This window comes from Lissotriton vulgaris, chromosome 7 (assembly GCF_964263255.1).
Source record: "Lissotriton vulgaris chromosome 7, aLisVul1.2, whole genome shotgun sequence".
In the NCBI taxonomy this organism is placed as follows: domain Eukaryota; kingdom Metazoa; phylum Chordata; class Amphibia; order Caudata; family Salamandridae; genus Lissotriton; species Lissotriton vulgaris.
Window position 1 is genome coordinate 1,643,438,442 of NC_141695.1, and position 15,993 is coordinate 1,643,454,434.

The window sequence follows — 15,993 nt, forward strand, 5'->3', positions numbered from 1 at the left end:
CTTCTGGAGGATCTTCTGTCGCAGCAGCAGGGGACGGTCCTCCACCCGAACTTGTCCAGCCTCCACCTCCTTGCGTGGAGATTGAGCAGCAAAAGTTGACCGTTTTCGACCTTCCTCCCGAAGTCTGTAATCTAATCTTTACAGCTCCTCCACTAAAACGGTATATGCCTGTAGATGGAATAGATTAGTGGCGTGGTGCACAGCTAAGGCTCTGGATCCCCTTTCTGCCCCCCTTTCAGTGGTTTTCCTCTTCATTCATTCTTTGGCCCAGCAGGGCTCTGCTCTGTTCACCCTTAAAGGCTATCTTTCAGCTATTTCGGCCTTTCTTCGCCTTCCTGATCAGCCTTCTCTTTTCAAAACCCCTATTGTACATAGATTTCTTACGGGCATTACTCACCACTTTCCTCCTATTCCTTTCTTAAAGCCCCAGTGGGACTTGAATCTGGTCTTAATGTACCTTGTGTGCTCCTTTCGAGCCATTTCATAATTGTCCTCTCAGACTTTTGACTCTGAAGGCTGCCTTTCTGGTTGTCGTCACCTCTGCTCGCATGTTGAGTGAGCTTCAGGCTCTTTCTTCTAAACCTCTTTTCCTTTCTGTTCATCCAGACAAGGTCGTCCTTCGAACTCTACCTTTTCTTCTCAGTGGTTACCTCTTTCCACATAGGACAGACCATCACTTTGCCCACCTTCTTCCCACCCGCACCCTTACAAGGCGGAAGAGAGACTTCACTGTCTGAATCCAAAACGTGTGTTATCATTTTATCTGGATCGTTCAAAACAATTTCGGGAGGTTGATCAATGTTTTGTTGGCTATGTGGGTGCCAAGAAAGGTCGGGTTTTACTTTACAATAAAATGTGTTGTTCCTTGGCATCACGTGACTCCGCCCAGGCGTCGTCCACTTATATGAAGTCAGCGAGGTCACATAAGTCCCACACGGCGCGCCTACGTCAGTTTTTTCCTTTTCGGCGTGCACCGCGGATCCGGTCTCTGCTCAGGCCTGTTTGGGGCCCTTTTTTCTTCCTCATTGTCTATTTTTTGGTTGATCAGTGTGCGAATGGCTTCAGGCTTCAAGACTTGTACGTCGTGTGGGCGTCTTATGTCGCGACGGACCCTCACCTCATTGCTATGTGGTGTTTAGGAGAGGATCACGGCACCACTGATAGTAAGGCGTGCCAACAGTCCAAGGATATGGGAACCCTGAAGCCGAAGTCACGGCGGGAGTGCCGGATGAAACTACTCTTGGCGCGTCTCAAGGTCGGCTTCCTCTCCTCGTTCAGCCTCAGCAGACTGCTTCAGATACGGACGTTGTTGTTGCCTTTGCCCTTCTCTGATGTCGTGAGAGCGTCGCTCCTCAGATGGTAAGTGTTGCAGTTTGTCCCCGGGTGGCTGGTGTTCGGCCGGCCGGGGGGGGTGGGCTCTCCATGGGTGATGAGGCCCAGCGCGTCGGCCTCCTATCCACCATTTCCCGGTGACGGAGCGTCGAGTCCAGATGGAGACCTATGCGGCAGCTTTGCAGGCCTCGGTGGCGTCTCCTCCTCCTACCCCTCCTGGGGCTTCGGCGGATCCCCTTGCCTTGCGCGCGGCCCACCGCCCTGCCGGCAGCTCCGGCCTCGGCTAGTTCGGCTCCAGACTTGGAGGATGTGGTGCTGTTGGGGAGCAGCCCTTCGGGGGTCCCTCCTTCGGACCACGACAAACTCCTACGGGAGTCCCTGTGGTGTCGCGGGAGGTCACCTGGGCTCTCCTCGCATCCTGAGCCCCTCTCTGTCCTTGGACAAGGTGGTCCTGTCTAAGGCCGAGGTGACCCTGCTACGGCACCGGCAGCTGCTGGACCGGGCGCCGCCACAGGGTCGGTGGACCCTCCTCGTCCTGCTCTGGGTCGAGGCGGGAGGGGGACTCCTCCTCCTCCTCTGGGCCCTTCCCGTCCCTCCACGAAGGCTGCTGCCTCGTCTGAGGTTGAGTCTGCCCTCGGGGCGCCGCATGGATTGCCGGGACACCTCAGTTACATGCTGGGCCGAAGCTGGCAGAGGCCTTCATGTCACTCCCCTGGTCCCTCTCGTTCCTCCACGCAGGTGTCTGGTCGCAGATTTGTCTTCGGACGCTCCCTCTACTCCGGAGTTGGGGTGCATACTGGTGTCATCCTCCCCGGAGACAGGCCACCGCGTGGTGTTTTTTGCACTGGCATCATCGAAGGGCGGCTCCCGGCCATTTCCGAGGCCGAGGTGTTCGTCGGAGGAGCGACAGCACCCCCATTCTTCGGTTCCTTCTGACTTCCAGGTCTGGCCTTTGCCCGCCCCGCCTGGCTTCCGGGACGGCCGCCTTAGTTTGCAGCCGTCGCCCACAGAGGAGCTGCTATCTCCACCGCGGGACCCTACAGCTGCGGGTGTGGCCTTCGCTCACGCGGTGTCCACGGCTGGATTCATTTTGCAACTGGGCGACCCGATTGCTCACTTCCCGGCGGACCATCTCTTGGAGGTTCTCCACCAGGGCTCTGGTGGGAGGAAGATAGTGCTTCCCTTTGAGGGTTCGCTCCTTTCTTCCCGGATGGTGGCTTGGAGGCGCCCTGCCTCAGCGGATCCGGTGCCTCAACACCTTCTGCATCGGCACCTTCTGGCGCCGCGTGACCCGGCATGTCTTTCCCTCCACCCCTCTGCCTCAAGTCCACTTTTGCGGACTGCTTTTCCCTCCCTGCCGCCGCTGTTGACTCCGCCGTTTAGGGAGGCTCGCTGGCTGGATTCTTGGGGGCGCAACATGTTCGCCTCGATCAGCGCTGCGGGTCCTTAACACCTTATGTGTGTTGGCTAGAGCCACCTCTTGTATGTGGGATTCGACTGAGTCCCTGGGATCCGCAGCTTTACAGGAGACTGTGCAGGTGGACTTACGGCATCATACGTTGGATGGCCGGGAACTAGCAGCTTTTATTCTCCGGACATTTCGGAGGTGCTGGGCCGGGCCATGGCTTCTTTAGTCACCCTCCTTCGCCATGCTTGGCTAGGGACTGCGTGTTCGCTGAAAATGTTTGGGAGCGGCTGATTGATCTTCCGTTTGGCAGCCTGTTATTCCATGCCCCGGCTGACTCCACCATCCAAAGGTTCCTGGCAGGGCTCTGTCCCCCCCCCCCCCTCCCCCCCCCCCCCCTCCCCCCCCCCTCCTTCCCTTCCTCCACCTTATCCTCCTCCTACTCAGTGACTACTGAGATGAGCTGGTTAGGGACTTTTCTTTGGGCCGGTTGCCCTTGCTGTGGAACGTGTTTTATTGCCATTAGAGTCCACCTTGCTGGAACTATGGCGTTGTTGGCTGCTCGACGGCCCCTTGTATTTTTGCTGGAGTTGTTTGCACAGACTTGGCACTGAGATTAGGCCTTCTGTTTTCTCTTGGGCTGCTTACCAAGCCTTCCGCTGGGGTTTCTTTCCCTGTGGATTTTTTGTTTATCCTCTGCTGCGGAAGTTCTTCCAAAGAGGGTTCCCATATCCTGGGACTTAACGTACCCTATGTGGGGTAGTGTTAGCTGTTATATAGCTTGCGCTCTGCTGGGAGTTCTGATCGCCTTCGGGTGCCGGTTCTCCATGGCATTTATGTATGTTGCTTTTGCTTCTTGAGGTTGCATGCACGCCCCCTCGTAGTGGTGTGTACGGGCATTTCCTCACCTTCCTGCTCCTGCCCGGAGGGCTGGGATGATTATGTGTTCTCCCTTGTTAGGCGTCACCTGCCCGGTCTTCCTGGGGCCACGGGCTGTTCTTCTTGCTTCTGGTGGCTTATGACTGTTGGTGCCGTTCTGGCTGGCCTGTTGCCTTCCATCTAGGGGGGGGGGGCTTCTTTTCCCTCGTTTCCTTGGGCCCTCTAGGCTTCTTCCTCCTCTTCCTGTCTTGGCACTGGATGGAAGCGCCTTTGCCTTGTAGGGGAGTGGGGGGCTTCGGCCTCTCTGGCCTTGCTCTTTGTTCCTCTGCTGTGAGTGTATGGGCCTCTTCAGTCTTCTTTCAACCTCCTACATCCTCTTGGGGTCGGTGGTGTTCTGCTTGTGGGGGTCCTTTTGCCTGGCAGGGACTAGGTTTCCTACCTGGTCCGCAGATCTGGTCCTGTGTGGGACCCTGTGTTCTGTCCAGGCTGGTGGGGGTCCTTTCGCAGACCCTCCTTACCCGTGGGTATTGCTAGGGTATCTATTATACCTGACGTAATCTGCGGTTAGTAGTCTATCAGATGTATGAGTTACTTACCTTCGTTAACGATGTATCTGGTAGAGAATTCTAGCCGCAGATTCCTTCACGGCCCGCCCTTCCTCCCCGTTCTGCGAGGACCCTTGGGTTGGTCTTTAGTACTCGCCTCCCGGTGGGGGGCTGTGTCTCCTGTGAGTGCCTTCTTTTGCTTTTGACGGGTGGCTCCGTCTGGTTGTGTTTATTCCTCCTCTTGGTTATTTGGAGGATGGGGTTATGGTGCTCCTGTGCCCCCACCCTACTCCATGTTTTGGGGGGGGGAAGGGGGGTGGCCTTCAATCTCTGTCCTCCCCTCCCTTCTCTTCCTCTTGCTGCTTGGGGTCCTTGACCCTCTGCTATCCTCTGAATAGTGGTCATCTGGCCGTGCCTTGCCCTTGTTCCTTGGGGGGTGGTAGCCCACTATGCTGGGAAGGCTTGGAGGTTTGTTGTTCCTGTCTGTCTTGAGACAGGCTCCCCTTTCTTGTTTCTGGATGGGGGTTGTAGGCCTGCTACATGTTATGACTTTGTACGCATGTTCCTTGTCTCCGGGTTAAGGCTGTCTATGTACTGGCAGGATGGCTGCGCAGGGCTCTGCTCTGTTCTTTCTTTTGCCCCTGCCTTTGGACACTGCAGTGTTGCACTGTTCCTTATGATGTTGTTTGTCTCTTTTTTTCTACTCTTTCGCACTGTTCCCATGCTCGCACAGTTTTTTCTTTGGTGGATCCGCGTTGTGGTGCGGAAAAGTTCCCAGAAGAAAAGTGACATCGGCACCCCAGGGTGGGACTTGTGTGACCTCGCTGATGTCGAGTATGCGGACGCCTGGGCGGAGTCGCTTGATCCCGCCCCCGGTGCGCAGGGATGCTGTGGCAAAAATGTTTTCGGATCCAGTCTCACGCCTGGGGATAATTCTACGTGAAGGAATCTGCGGCTAGAATAGTCTCTACCAGATACATAGTTACCGAAGGTAAGTAACTCGTACTTCAGTCTTGGGGAGCCACTAAAATAATAAATTTAGGGGCGTTTTAAGGGGATGTCACGCAGGGCCAGAGTGCACCTTACTTGGGGTGAGTACACCCTCAGTTACGCCACCCTTCTGTGGGAGGGTGCATAGTGGGCAAAGTATTAGACCTGATTGGAGGAGTCACCCCATCTTCAAAGTGGCTTCACCTCACCTCCCTTACTTTAGGGGTGGGTTTGGCATTGGTGGGCACACCTATCCTTCCTTGGTTTTCCTGCTGGTTTTCCCACCCATAGTGAGTGTAAACTGAGGGTTGCTATCTGCTGCTAGCAGCAGAAGCTGGGGGTCGCATTACTAAAGTGGCAGGCCCTTGCAGCTTCCCTCTCAAGCACTGTGCCCATCCTGGGGGAGGAGGTGTGACACCTCTGCCCTGGATGTGCATTTTTTTGCTCCCAGAGAGCAGGCTCTCAACCCTTGGACCAGAAACATGTCTGGTTGCAGGCTGCCTATTGCCAGTCTGTTACCACACCAGGGTTTGTAGGTTGTCAGGGGCACCTCTAACTACATGGTTCAATAAAACCTATATCAGTGTGGGTTTATTGAGGAGTAGTTTGATACCAAACACTCGTTTTCAGAGAAGGCATCCTGGTGCTGGGGAACTAGAGTTGTCTAGTGTCCAGCCCATGTACTCTGGCTTTCCTGGCACTTAAAATATCTAGGAATGTAATTATATATTGTAGGAGCATATCTGCTCATGCAGATATGCCCACGCCTGAGGTATAGTGCACTCTGCCTTCGGGCTGGAAGGCCTGCTAGAGGGGTGACTTAACTATCCCTTAAGCAGTACAAGTTGGTATGGCACACAGGCAGTGTGTCATGTCGACGTTGTCGTTTTGTCTGCACCATTCCATTCATGCTGCAGTGGCAGACTTCAGAGCCTAGGTGAGAGGTCCCTAGGGGACCCTCATTAGTACCAATGCCCTTGGTACCCAGGTGCCATCTACTAGAGACTTGTGGAGATCCTGAAGGTCCAATGTGGAATTGTTTTAGGGGACAAGCACTGGCACAGGGGCCCTGGTTGGCAGGTACCCTGTGCACTACAATCGAAACCACATCAAATACCAGGCAAAAAGTGGGTCTAACCATGTCAAGAGACACTTTCTCATACTCTGCCTCTCCTTCTCTCCCCCTCTCTCCCTCTGTGCTTCGTTCTCTCTTTGCCTTGGGCTCAATTCAGGCAAATGATGTGCATGCTGAATTCTAGCACACTTGCTACATTATCTGTTTATGGAGTTTTGAACTGCTTTTTATTTTACTTGCAGCTGCTGATGAAGAGGCTTTTGAAGATAATTCTGAAGAGTACATAAGAAGAGATTTGGAAGGATCTGGTAATGTGTTGATCTACACGCGTGTGAAATAACTATTAGCACAGTGCTTACATATACCTTACTTTGTAGTATTGGATTAGGTTTATCTTTTAGTGCATTGAGTATGTTGCTGGTCATCCGCCTTCACTCACGCTCTATTGGCACTGCAAAGCCATTGGCAGCTGGAAGGAGGCAAATGTCTCAAAAGCAACAATTATTGGTTAGGAAGGTGTCCCAAGCATGCTGTGCTTCTGTTGTGAGGCTTGCTTCCTTTTGCACCCAGACCTTAAATCCATGGTGGCATATTCGTATGCAACTCGGGTAAAAGTGTTTTCCCTTTTTCTCAACACCTCAAGCAAAAAAAACAATTGGACAAAGGTGTCTTTTTCTAACAAACCTTTTCTTAGACCTTGTTGTTGTACCCCTCTGTTTCCCCATTCCAACGATCACACCAATGGCTAGAATACACAAACTAGAGATGGCCTGGTTCTGTTAAGCATTATGTAGCATACAAATCGACATAATCAGTAATGTCGAATACATAAATGTTATGGAGCTCTTGACCATAAAAAACAAACATTCTTTTCGCATGCTGGTTAAAAATGGAATGCAATTTTATCACTCGTTTTTCAGAGTTCAATTTTAATTGTATATTCCATCCAATTCATAAAGTACAAATGCTAAGATGTTCCAGGCACCCAGAAATGAGACCACTGCTGCAAGAGACTTAAACACAGTAAATTGAAAGCACCTATCAGTCCCTTAAACTTTCATCTCGTCTCTGCCAGCCATATACCTTTGTTCAAGAAAAAAAATCTCATTCTGAGCATCGCGTGAAGCTTTGAGAAGTGAACAAAATCTCGAGTAGCTGAACTACATTCCAAAAGATTAAACACCCGTTCAAAAGAGTGTCTACCTCTGTCTTAGTGAAATTAAATTCACAGCTGAATAACTAAATAGTACTTAACAAAATTGATGGCCACACCTAAATATTTTAAGTACCTCAGTTGTCTTACTGGGAATTACTTTTGTCTAGCTTGAAAAGACAAAACCTACTCCCCTCCACTCCGTGCTGTCACCCCTGCACCCATTATTCACAATCAAGGCAAACCGCTTCTTTCTGTGGTTTGATTTGAGTAATATAAGAAAGATTCATTAGATTGTTTTTGTCAGTAGCAAATTCAATGGCTCAGTCAATGAAGTGTGCTCGACTAAAGCATAGGAGTAATAAGGCCTGCACAAATATTCCATTAGTTAGAAATTATCTGTGTCTGGTACCTCCTTTGTGAAGGAAAAAATTATTTACATCTTACTACTTTGTCCTTAAACTTAAGCCTCCTTTATTGACAGTTCAACTTTTATCAACTAATTATTTGAGTTGTCACAAATTTACGGTAGAGGTAGTGGTCTAACCCATCCTCTCCTCTCTTTGCAAAGTAAGTGAATACCTCTTTTTATGCATCGCAGTCCATCCACTTTTCTTTGTTTTAACTGCTGATGAATGACATTTCAGCTCAGACCAATAAGAGAACATGTTTTCAGTGTACACTGAATCATAAAGTGTGGCAGGCTATAAAGACATTCATGCACTTTACCCTATGCAATTTAAAAAAGCTGTTCCTGGAACCATCACTTAAGGTGGCCATACTGAATAAATGTGGACCACACTAGTGGTTTAAAACATTTTAGTATATTAGGGACTGGTGCTCAAGAATGAACATGGAAATAGTTTTCTTTTAAGCTCACCTAATAGACTGCGTGATTTATAACCTATCTATGTTCAGTATTGAAACTAAACTAATTCGAAGATGCAGTCCTGCATTTGGCACCCCTGCTCCACCTTAAATTTTGAATCCAGTTTATGAATTCACTTGTAGTGCACCAAAGTGGTCACTTCCCCCAGATCAGGTTTTCAGGAATACAAAGCCCCCTTCTTGAAGGAGTCCAGTTATTTGAAGAGGGTATTTATGAAACATTTCTGTTTTGTTTCTCAGATATTGACACCAGGCGCAGAGCAGCTTGTGACCTAGTGCGGGGGTTGTGCAAGTTTTTTGAAGGGCCGGTTACTGGCATCTTCTCTGGTTATGTTAGTTCAATGCTTCTGGAGTATTCCAAGAACCCAGCGACTAACTGGAAGCACAAAGATGCTGCAATTTACCTGGTCACCTCGCTGGCATCAAAAGCACAGACACAGAAGGTAAGTCTTAATATTGTTTTGAAATTATGTTGAGTTTTGTGTAACTATTTGTTTTCTTGTGGATGGTTAACTTGACAGTATGAGTTAATGCTGATTATCCCTATTCTATAACCTAGAAGCTCAATGTTATAATCTGAAAGATTCTCTAATGCAAAACTATTACATTTCTTTAACTAGTAAATCTACAATATTGCAACAAGCTTTTGCAATGCCAATTGTGCTTGATGTATTGAAGATACATTACTTCAAAATGGTACAGTCGTGGTAGCAATGGTCCACTAAGATTGCATTAATCAACCAGCTCTCGGTTATTGCTGCAGTTTTTCTAGCGACCACTATGTAGCACTGAAATGCAGCAATCTGAAAGAAACAGGTTAGTATTAGATTCCATACCTTAGAATATCCCCAGGCGTCAGACTGGATGCGGAAACTTTTGCGTAGCAGTACCCTTGCGCGTTGGTAGGTGTCGTCTGCGGCTCCGCGTCTGTCGTCGGGATGACGTCACCGGAGTACTTAGACGCAGCCCTCGCGCGCTGACGTCAGTTCTTCTTCTTTTTTCCGTACCAGCAAGCGTCGATCCGGAAAAAGTGGTACCCTTAGTCAATTTTTGACTAAACGTTTTCGATCCTTTTTGATGTTGATGTTGTCCGATCTTTTGACGCGGAAGGGCGACCTGGGAACGTCGGCCGTTGGACTGTTAAAGCCGCGAGCGATACTTACCCGGTGTCAGAAAAGAATCTCGAGTGACACAGGTCCCCCAGGAATCAGGTGTTGGATTCACTGTCATAGAACAATTATCGATCCATGGGGTGGAATAACTGTTTGTATCAACAGACACATGACCTAGAGGGGTAAAGTGGACTGCATAGAAATTTATTTTATGAACCAGTGACAAAAAAGCACGCAACATAGAATCAAGTTTGCCTATGCCTACAAGTTACCCAACAGCTTGGGGAATTGTGAAATATTGACACAACCTCATTCAAGATTTTAACCTAATAAATAGGGCACCTATGTGCGATTGCACAGGTGACACTTTGGATAAGGAGAGAAAAAAATAGCTATTGTCCTGAAGGAGGCTACAATCGGCGAAAGCCTCAAATGCGCCAACGCATTGTACATTTGTTAAATTTGGAAGTGGTCAACAAACAATTGGACATAGGGAAAGGAATCCCTACCCCATGTTGCCCATAGAGGGTCTGAATTAACAACGATAAGACAGTTTACTGTCATCTTTTTCTCCTGTACGATCACATGCAAAGTGTTTTTAACTGTATTTTTGTCTTTGTTTTAAAAAAAATGAAATGTATATTTTATATTGACTGTACCTTCATTGGAATGATTTTTTATGATGCAAATAAATAGTCTGCTTTGATATAATTAGTGCTTCTTGCTTGTAAGTGTTTCACTGGATGGAGAGATTTGTTTAAATTTCATGTGGGGATTCTGACGGAGTAGAGTGATTGAATGAGCTTAACATTGTTTCTTCCAAAAGGAAAAACTCTTTTTACTTCACAGTAAGTTGGTGCTCTATTTCCTTTTGGGTGATACTGAGCCCCTCTTTTGTTTAAGACTTCTCAGGGGGATGTCCAGAACACACTGATGGACATGCCCTTTGATGGCATTTGCCTCTTTGGAAATAAAGCGGACAGTGCTTTGGAGCGCTTTAAGGACTCCCGGGCTACGGCCAAGTCCTTGGGCCTGTCGGCCACTCAACCTCTTCACCTTTGTGCTTTTTGCTCCATTTGTGGCCATGGAAGGGGTGCCCCACCACGTTCGCAGAGCCACAGGCCGCAGCAACACAGCAGCGGACGTGGGAACCGTCGAGGCAGTTCAGGGGGCCAGTGGGCAGGTCAGTCCACCTCTACCTCCGCAGCATCCACTGCAAAGCCTTCCTAATCCGGCATTTCAGGCCCATCACACGCCAGTGGGTGGCAGAATTCGCCATCATCTTCCCCACTGGCGCAACATCACCTCAGACAAGTGGGTGCTGCAAATGGTCCGAAAGGGCTACTCCCTCTCCTTCGAGACCACCCCTCCAGCAATGCCACCTCAGTACCACCGTATGTCGGATCACTTGACACTTCTCCAGCAGGAAGTCACGGCCCTCTTGGCCAAGGGGGTCATCGAGTGCGTTCCGACGCCAGAAGTAGGTCGTGGTTGCTACTGCCACTACCACTTGACACTTCTCCAGCAGGAAGTCACGGCCCTCTTGGCCAAGGGGGTCATTGAGCGCGTTCCGACGCCAAAAGTAGGTTGTGGTTGCTACTGCCACTACTTTTTGGTTCCAAAGAAGGACAAGGGCCTGCGTCCTATCTTGGACCTTAGGAACGTCAATCGTTTCATCCGGAAGGAGAAGTTCAAGATGCTCACACTTGCTCAGGTCTTGTCTGCCCTATACCCGCAAGACTGGATGGTAGCGTTGGACTTGCATGACACTTATTTTCATATCCCTGTCCTGCTGGCCCATTGGCGTTACCAGCGGTTCACGGTAGGCCACGAGCACTTTCAGTTCACCGTGCTCCCCTTTGGCCTTACCAGCGCCCCTCGGGTGTTCACGAAGGTGAAGGCGGTGATCGCAGCTCATCTGTGCAGAATGGAGGTTTCAGTCTTCCCCAATCTTGACGACTGGCTGTTGAAGGCGGGCTCGCCTCAGGCAGTTGTCTCCCACCTCCAGACTACGGCCGACCTCCTCAAATTGCTGGGGTTTTCCATCAATGTGCCGAAGTCGCACCTGATTCCCTCACAGAAGCTCCTCTTCATCGGAGCGGTTCTCAGCGCAGTTTCAGGTTTATCCTCCCGAACAGAGTCTGGGATTTTCAGGCTATAACTCCAATCTTTCAGCCTCTATCCCGGGTTTCGGTCAGGATGATGCTCCAGCTCTGGTGGGGCTACGCGCCCATTCACCCAGGGTGACAGCAGCTACTACTGCTTTGGGATGGGAAGTTCCCTTGCAGGACATCTGTCAGGCAGCTACGTGGACCTCCCTGCACACATTTTCCAAGCATTACTGCCTGGACAGCCAAGTCTGGAGAGACTGCTTCTTTGGCCGTTCTGTTCTCCAGGACTTTCTGTTGTGATCTTGGTTCGCAGACCCACCACCGGGGTTGGTATTGCTGGGGTATCTATTCTAAGGTAAGGAATCTATCACTACATGTTTCTTTCAGATGCACAAGTTACTTACCTTTAGTAACGATATATCTGTAAGAAATATTAGTAGTGATAGATTCCTTACAGCCCCACCCATCCTCCCTGGAGGAAGGTGGATACCTGACTATGGTTGCCCCCAACTTTTTGCCTAGTGTTTAGCTGGTTTTCGACTTAGTTGGCCTGGGATGCTGCTATTCAGGACCCCAGGCTATCTGCTCTCTCTGTAAAATGGACTCCATGTACTGTAGGTACATTCCAAATTGGATATTGGGTCACCCTTGTGAGCCACTGTATAGTGTACCATAGGTACCCAGGGCATAGGTGCACCCAAGGCCTACCAGGGGCTGCAGCATGTATTATGCCACCCCTGGCTGGCCACTCAAATACACACCTGGCTGATGACTCAGCTGGGGCAAGGTCATGTAACCACCCCTTGCTTCGGTGTAGTATTCGTATACCTACTTACATATAGACACATCGTAACCAATAAGTCACTCCTATGGCAGGCCTTAACAATTCTGGAGGCAGAGTGCTTGGTTATGTGTGAGATGGTGCTCTAGCTTGAGTTGAGCCTGTCTGCAGCTTTCGGAACCATGTCCTTATAGCTGTTCTATGATATTGCCATACCATATACTCTTAAGTGCATTATGAACCTCGCGGTTAAATGCTAACTTTGGTTTGGCTTTATCCAAACATGTCGTGTAAGGTATCGTACGCTTTGGAATACTACCCCCTCGCCAATTCTGGAGACGGGGGTAGCATTCCACCCTTCTAGAGAGAGAAGGCATGTTAGTTCTGACTATCCCGGTTAAAGTTAACCAGAACCCCAGCATCACAAAATGGATTCTGCTGCCACAGACACAAGTCTGACCTCCTGCTGCTGGGAGCCCTTCCAGTCACAGAGGTTTGGACAATAGGTTTCCTGCTTGGGGAGGTGCGAGCACCACCCCAGACAAGAGAATGTGTATTGGGACAGGGAGGGCTGAATAGTTTGAGACACTGCCTGAGGCACACTAGGTGCATCATGTATACCCCAGTTCAAACCGGTTGCTGGGGCATCCAGCCCCAGCTCTGGCGCGAAACTGGACAAAGGACCCTTCGACATTCACCTGAGCTGAAGACTGAAGAAATGTCCCTTGTGGCCAAGGAGTGACCACCCTGGGCAACCAGGCACCATCCAGCAACTCGATGGCTTGCTTTGTCCTCGTTCCCGCCGGAACCCAAGCACAGAGCCTGACAAGACCTCGACTCCCGGGCCTCTCTGACCCCACTGCACGACTCCAGCACAGCTGAGCCCCGTGGAAGGCGTCGGAACCCGTGGAATCAGGCAACTTGGAAAGTCTTCAACTTGCTAACAGCGCAGCTCCTGAGGCCTCCTCGAAGCTGTGCACTGGGGACTGAGACACCCCGGCACAGAGCTCCACCTGCACTGAAGACCAGCCCTCCACACTCCACGAGATCTGCGTGGGGCCCTTCTGCTTGTGTTCTGCTCAACGCGTTGTCCATGTTGCTGGCCAGTTGGCTAGTAGCCCTTTGACGACGATCCTTTGAAAATCCATCGCTGGTCTGCTTGCTCCAGACTGGCCCTCGCTTCCCTGAAAAGGTGAAGTACCTCAGACCGTCCTGGTCTGCACCAGAAGCTTTTTGTGTATCCTGAGTGGGTTGCCTTTGCTTAGGCTTGTTGGCTCCGATCTTGAAGCCGACCCCTCCATCTGCGAGAACCTTCGTGGGACAGCTCCTCTCAAGCACCTGGTCGTCCTCGACGCCTCCTGGTCCACGTGGCTGCAACAACAAGCTTCACGACAGCACCTGATTGCTCCCCGACGACGTCTGGTTCCTTCCTGGTTCCATCCGTTCACTGGCTAGTGACCTAGACTCTGTCCCCTCTGCTTTCAGGTCTTCAACTCCGATCCACCCTTGGATCCATCCGGACACCTCCCTCCTGGTTGCCTGCAGCATCTTCCTTCACAGGCTCCATAGATTTCAACGGTGTAACCCGACACATCTTCACACCTATGCCCCCGCTTCCTGTGGGTGAGGTAACACGAGTACTTCGGTGCTCTCAAGGGTATTGACTATCCAAGTGTCTAGGTTTTTAGTTGTTTCCTTCTAGCTAGACCGGAAGTGTCCTAAATCTTCATTTACTTACTTTTTTTTATGTTCCTATGGACTCCCGCGTGAGAGTACTGACTCTGCACGCGCCGCCTGTGGGCCTCCTACTCCTAACCTAAAGGTCAGATAGTGTAGCCCCAGCGATTCCCTAGACCTTCTCCTTTCCCAAGTCGTGGTTCTTATACCACTTACTTAGTATATGGTTTTACGCGCCCCTAGGGCCTAACTGTAAATTGTGCTATTTAAAGTATTTCTGAGAATAACTTGTTATGTGCTTTTGCCTCTGATCTCAAAGAGTTCAGAGGAGTGTGTTAGTGAATAAATACATATATATTTTATATATATCCTGTGTGGTGTCCTTTCATTTGAAATGAAATGAAATGAAAAGAAAAAGAAATTTCTAAAGCGCACTGCGGCCAAGCGGCTTCCTGGCGCTGAGGAACACAACAGATTCTACAGAGGGTCCCATGAGAGGTTAGTCGGGAAAAGCCTGAAGAAAAAAAAGTTTTAAGGGCTTTGCGAAAGTGGGAAAAAATGGGGATAGAGCGGCTGGAGAGAGGGAGATTGTTCCAGATCTGGGGGGCCAGGACAGAGAAGCGGGTGCCCCCGGTTCGGGTTTTGCGGAAGCGGGGGACATGAAGAAGAGAGAGAGAAGAAGAGCGGAGAGAGCGAAGAGAGCGACTGGGAGCATGGGAGGAGATAAGAGAGTTAATGAAAAGCGGGGCATAACGAGCATGCGCTCGGAAAGCCAGACATGCTAATTTGAACCGGGACCTGAAAAGAACCGGGAGCCAATGGAGGGATTTGAGGGCTGGGGTGATGTGGGAGGATTTGGGAAGACAGAGGATAAGACGGGCCGCCTGGTTTTGGATGGCCTGGAGACGGCGAGTTTCGTAGGCAGGGATGCCTACGTACAGGCCGTTGCCATAATCCAGGCGGGATGTAATAAGGGCCGTGATGATGGTTTTGAGGGCATCAACAGAAAAAAACCGGGAGATCTTGCGAATGAGGCGGAGGGAAGAAAAACAAGAAGACACAACGGAACTGATTTGGGCGTGGATGGATAGATCATTACTGATCTTGATGCCCAAAGTCCGGACTGAGGGGACAGGAGAGGGGGGGGGACCAAAAGAAAGGGGCCAATGAGCAGAGGACCAGGGATTAGATGAGCCGCCGGTAAGGACAAGCTCGGTTTTATCGGGGTTGAGCTTCAAATGATTGAAGCTCATCCACTGGGAAATGAAAAGAAGAGTAGAACAGAACTTAGGAAGAGAGTCAGCTGGGGAAGAAAGATCGAAGACGAGCTGGAGGTCATCAGCGTAATTATACACAGAGACCCCCAGCTCGAGAAGAGAGGAGATGAGGGGACGGATGTAAAGATTGAAGAGGAGAGGGGAAAGGGAAGAACCTTGAGGGACCCCACAGGTGACCGGGAGTGGGGGAGCAGAAAAATCAGAAAGGTGGACTGCCTGTGACCTGCCTTGGAGGAAGGACGCGATCCAGGAGAAGGCAGTGCCTTGGATGCCCGCTGCGCTGACACGGTCGAGAAGGATGGCATGATCGACAGTATCAAACGCAGCGGACAAGTCCAAAAGGACCAAGGCCTGGGGGAGGTTGTTATCGGCCTTGCCCTTAAGTTCATCAAGGACCGCGAGGACCACTCCCTCAGTGGAGTGGCCAGGACGAAAACCCGCCTGGTGGGAGGCCAGAAGATGATTCTCCTCAATGTAGGCGGAAAGGCAGGATGTTACGTAGCTTTCAAGAATCTTCCCTAGGTAGGGGAGAAGGGAAATCGGCCTGAAGTTAGATGGGAGGGAGGGATCGAGGCCAGCCTTTTTCAAAATAGGAAAAACAATAGCAGATTTAAAGGAGGAGGGAACACAGCCCGAGACCAAAGAAGTGTTAAGAAAAGTGAGGGGGGGGGGCCAGACAGCTAGTGTAAAGAGTTCTGAGGATCCGTGCAGGGGCACAATCTGCAGGAGAGCCCGACTTGACCTTGACGAGCAGGTCAAGGAAAAGCT

At 50.3% G+C, this 15,993-nt stretch overlaps 1 protein-coding gene across 1 annotated transcript in view; it reads left to right on the top strand.

Moving 5' to 3' along the window:
* Window positions 1-15,993, top strand: part of CSE1L (chromosome segregation 1 like) — a 276,453-nt gene that overhangs the window by 114,448 nt on the left and 146,012 nt on the right. Inside the window, exons 11-12 of the mRNA XM_086932619.1 lie at window positions 6,469-6,534; window positions 8,508-8,710. Of these exons, the coding sequence (XP_086788745.1) occupies window positions 6,469-6,534; window positions 8,508-8,710 (269 nt within the window). The remainder of the gene's footprint in view (window positions 1-6,468; window positions 6,535-8,507; window positions 8,711-15,993) is intronic.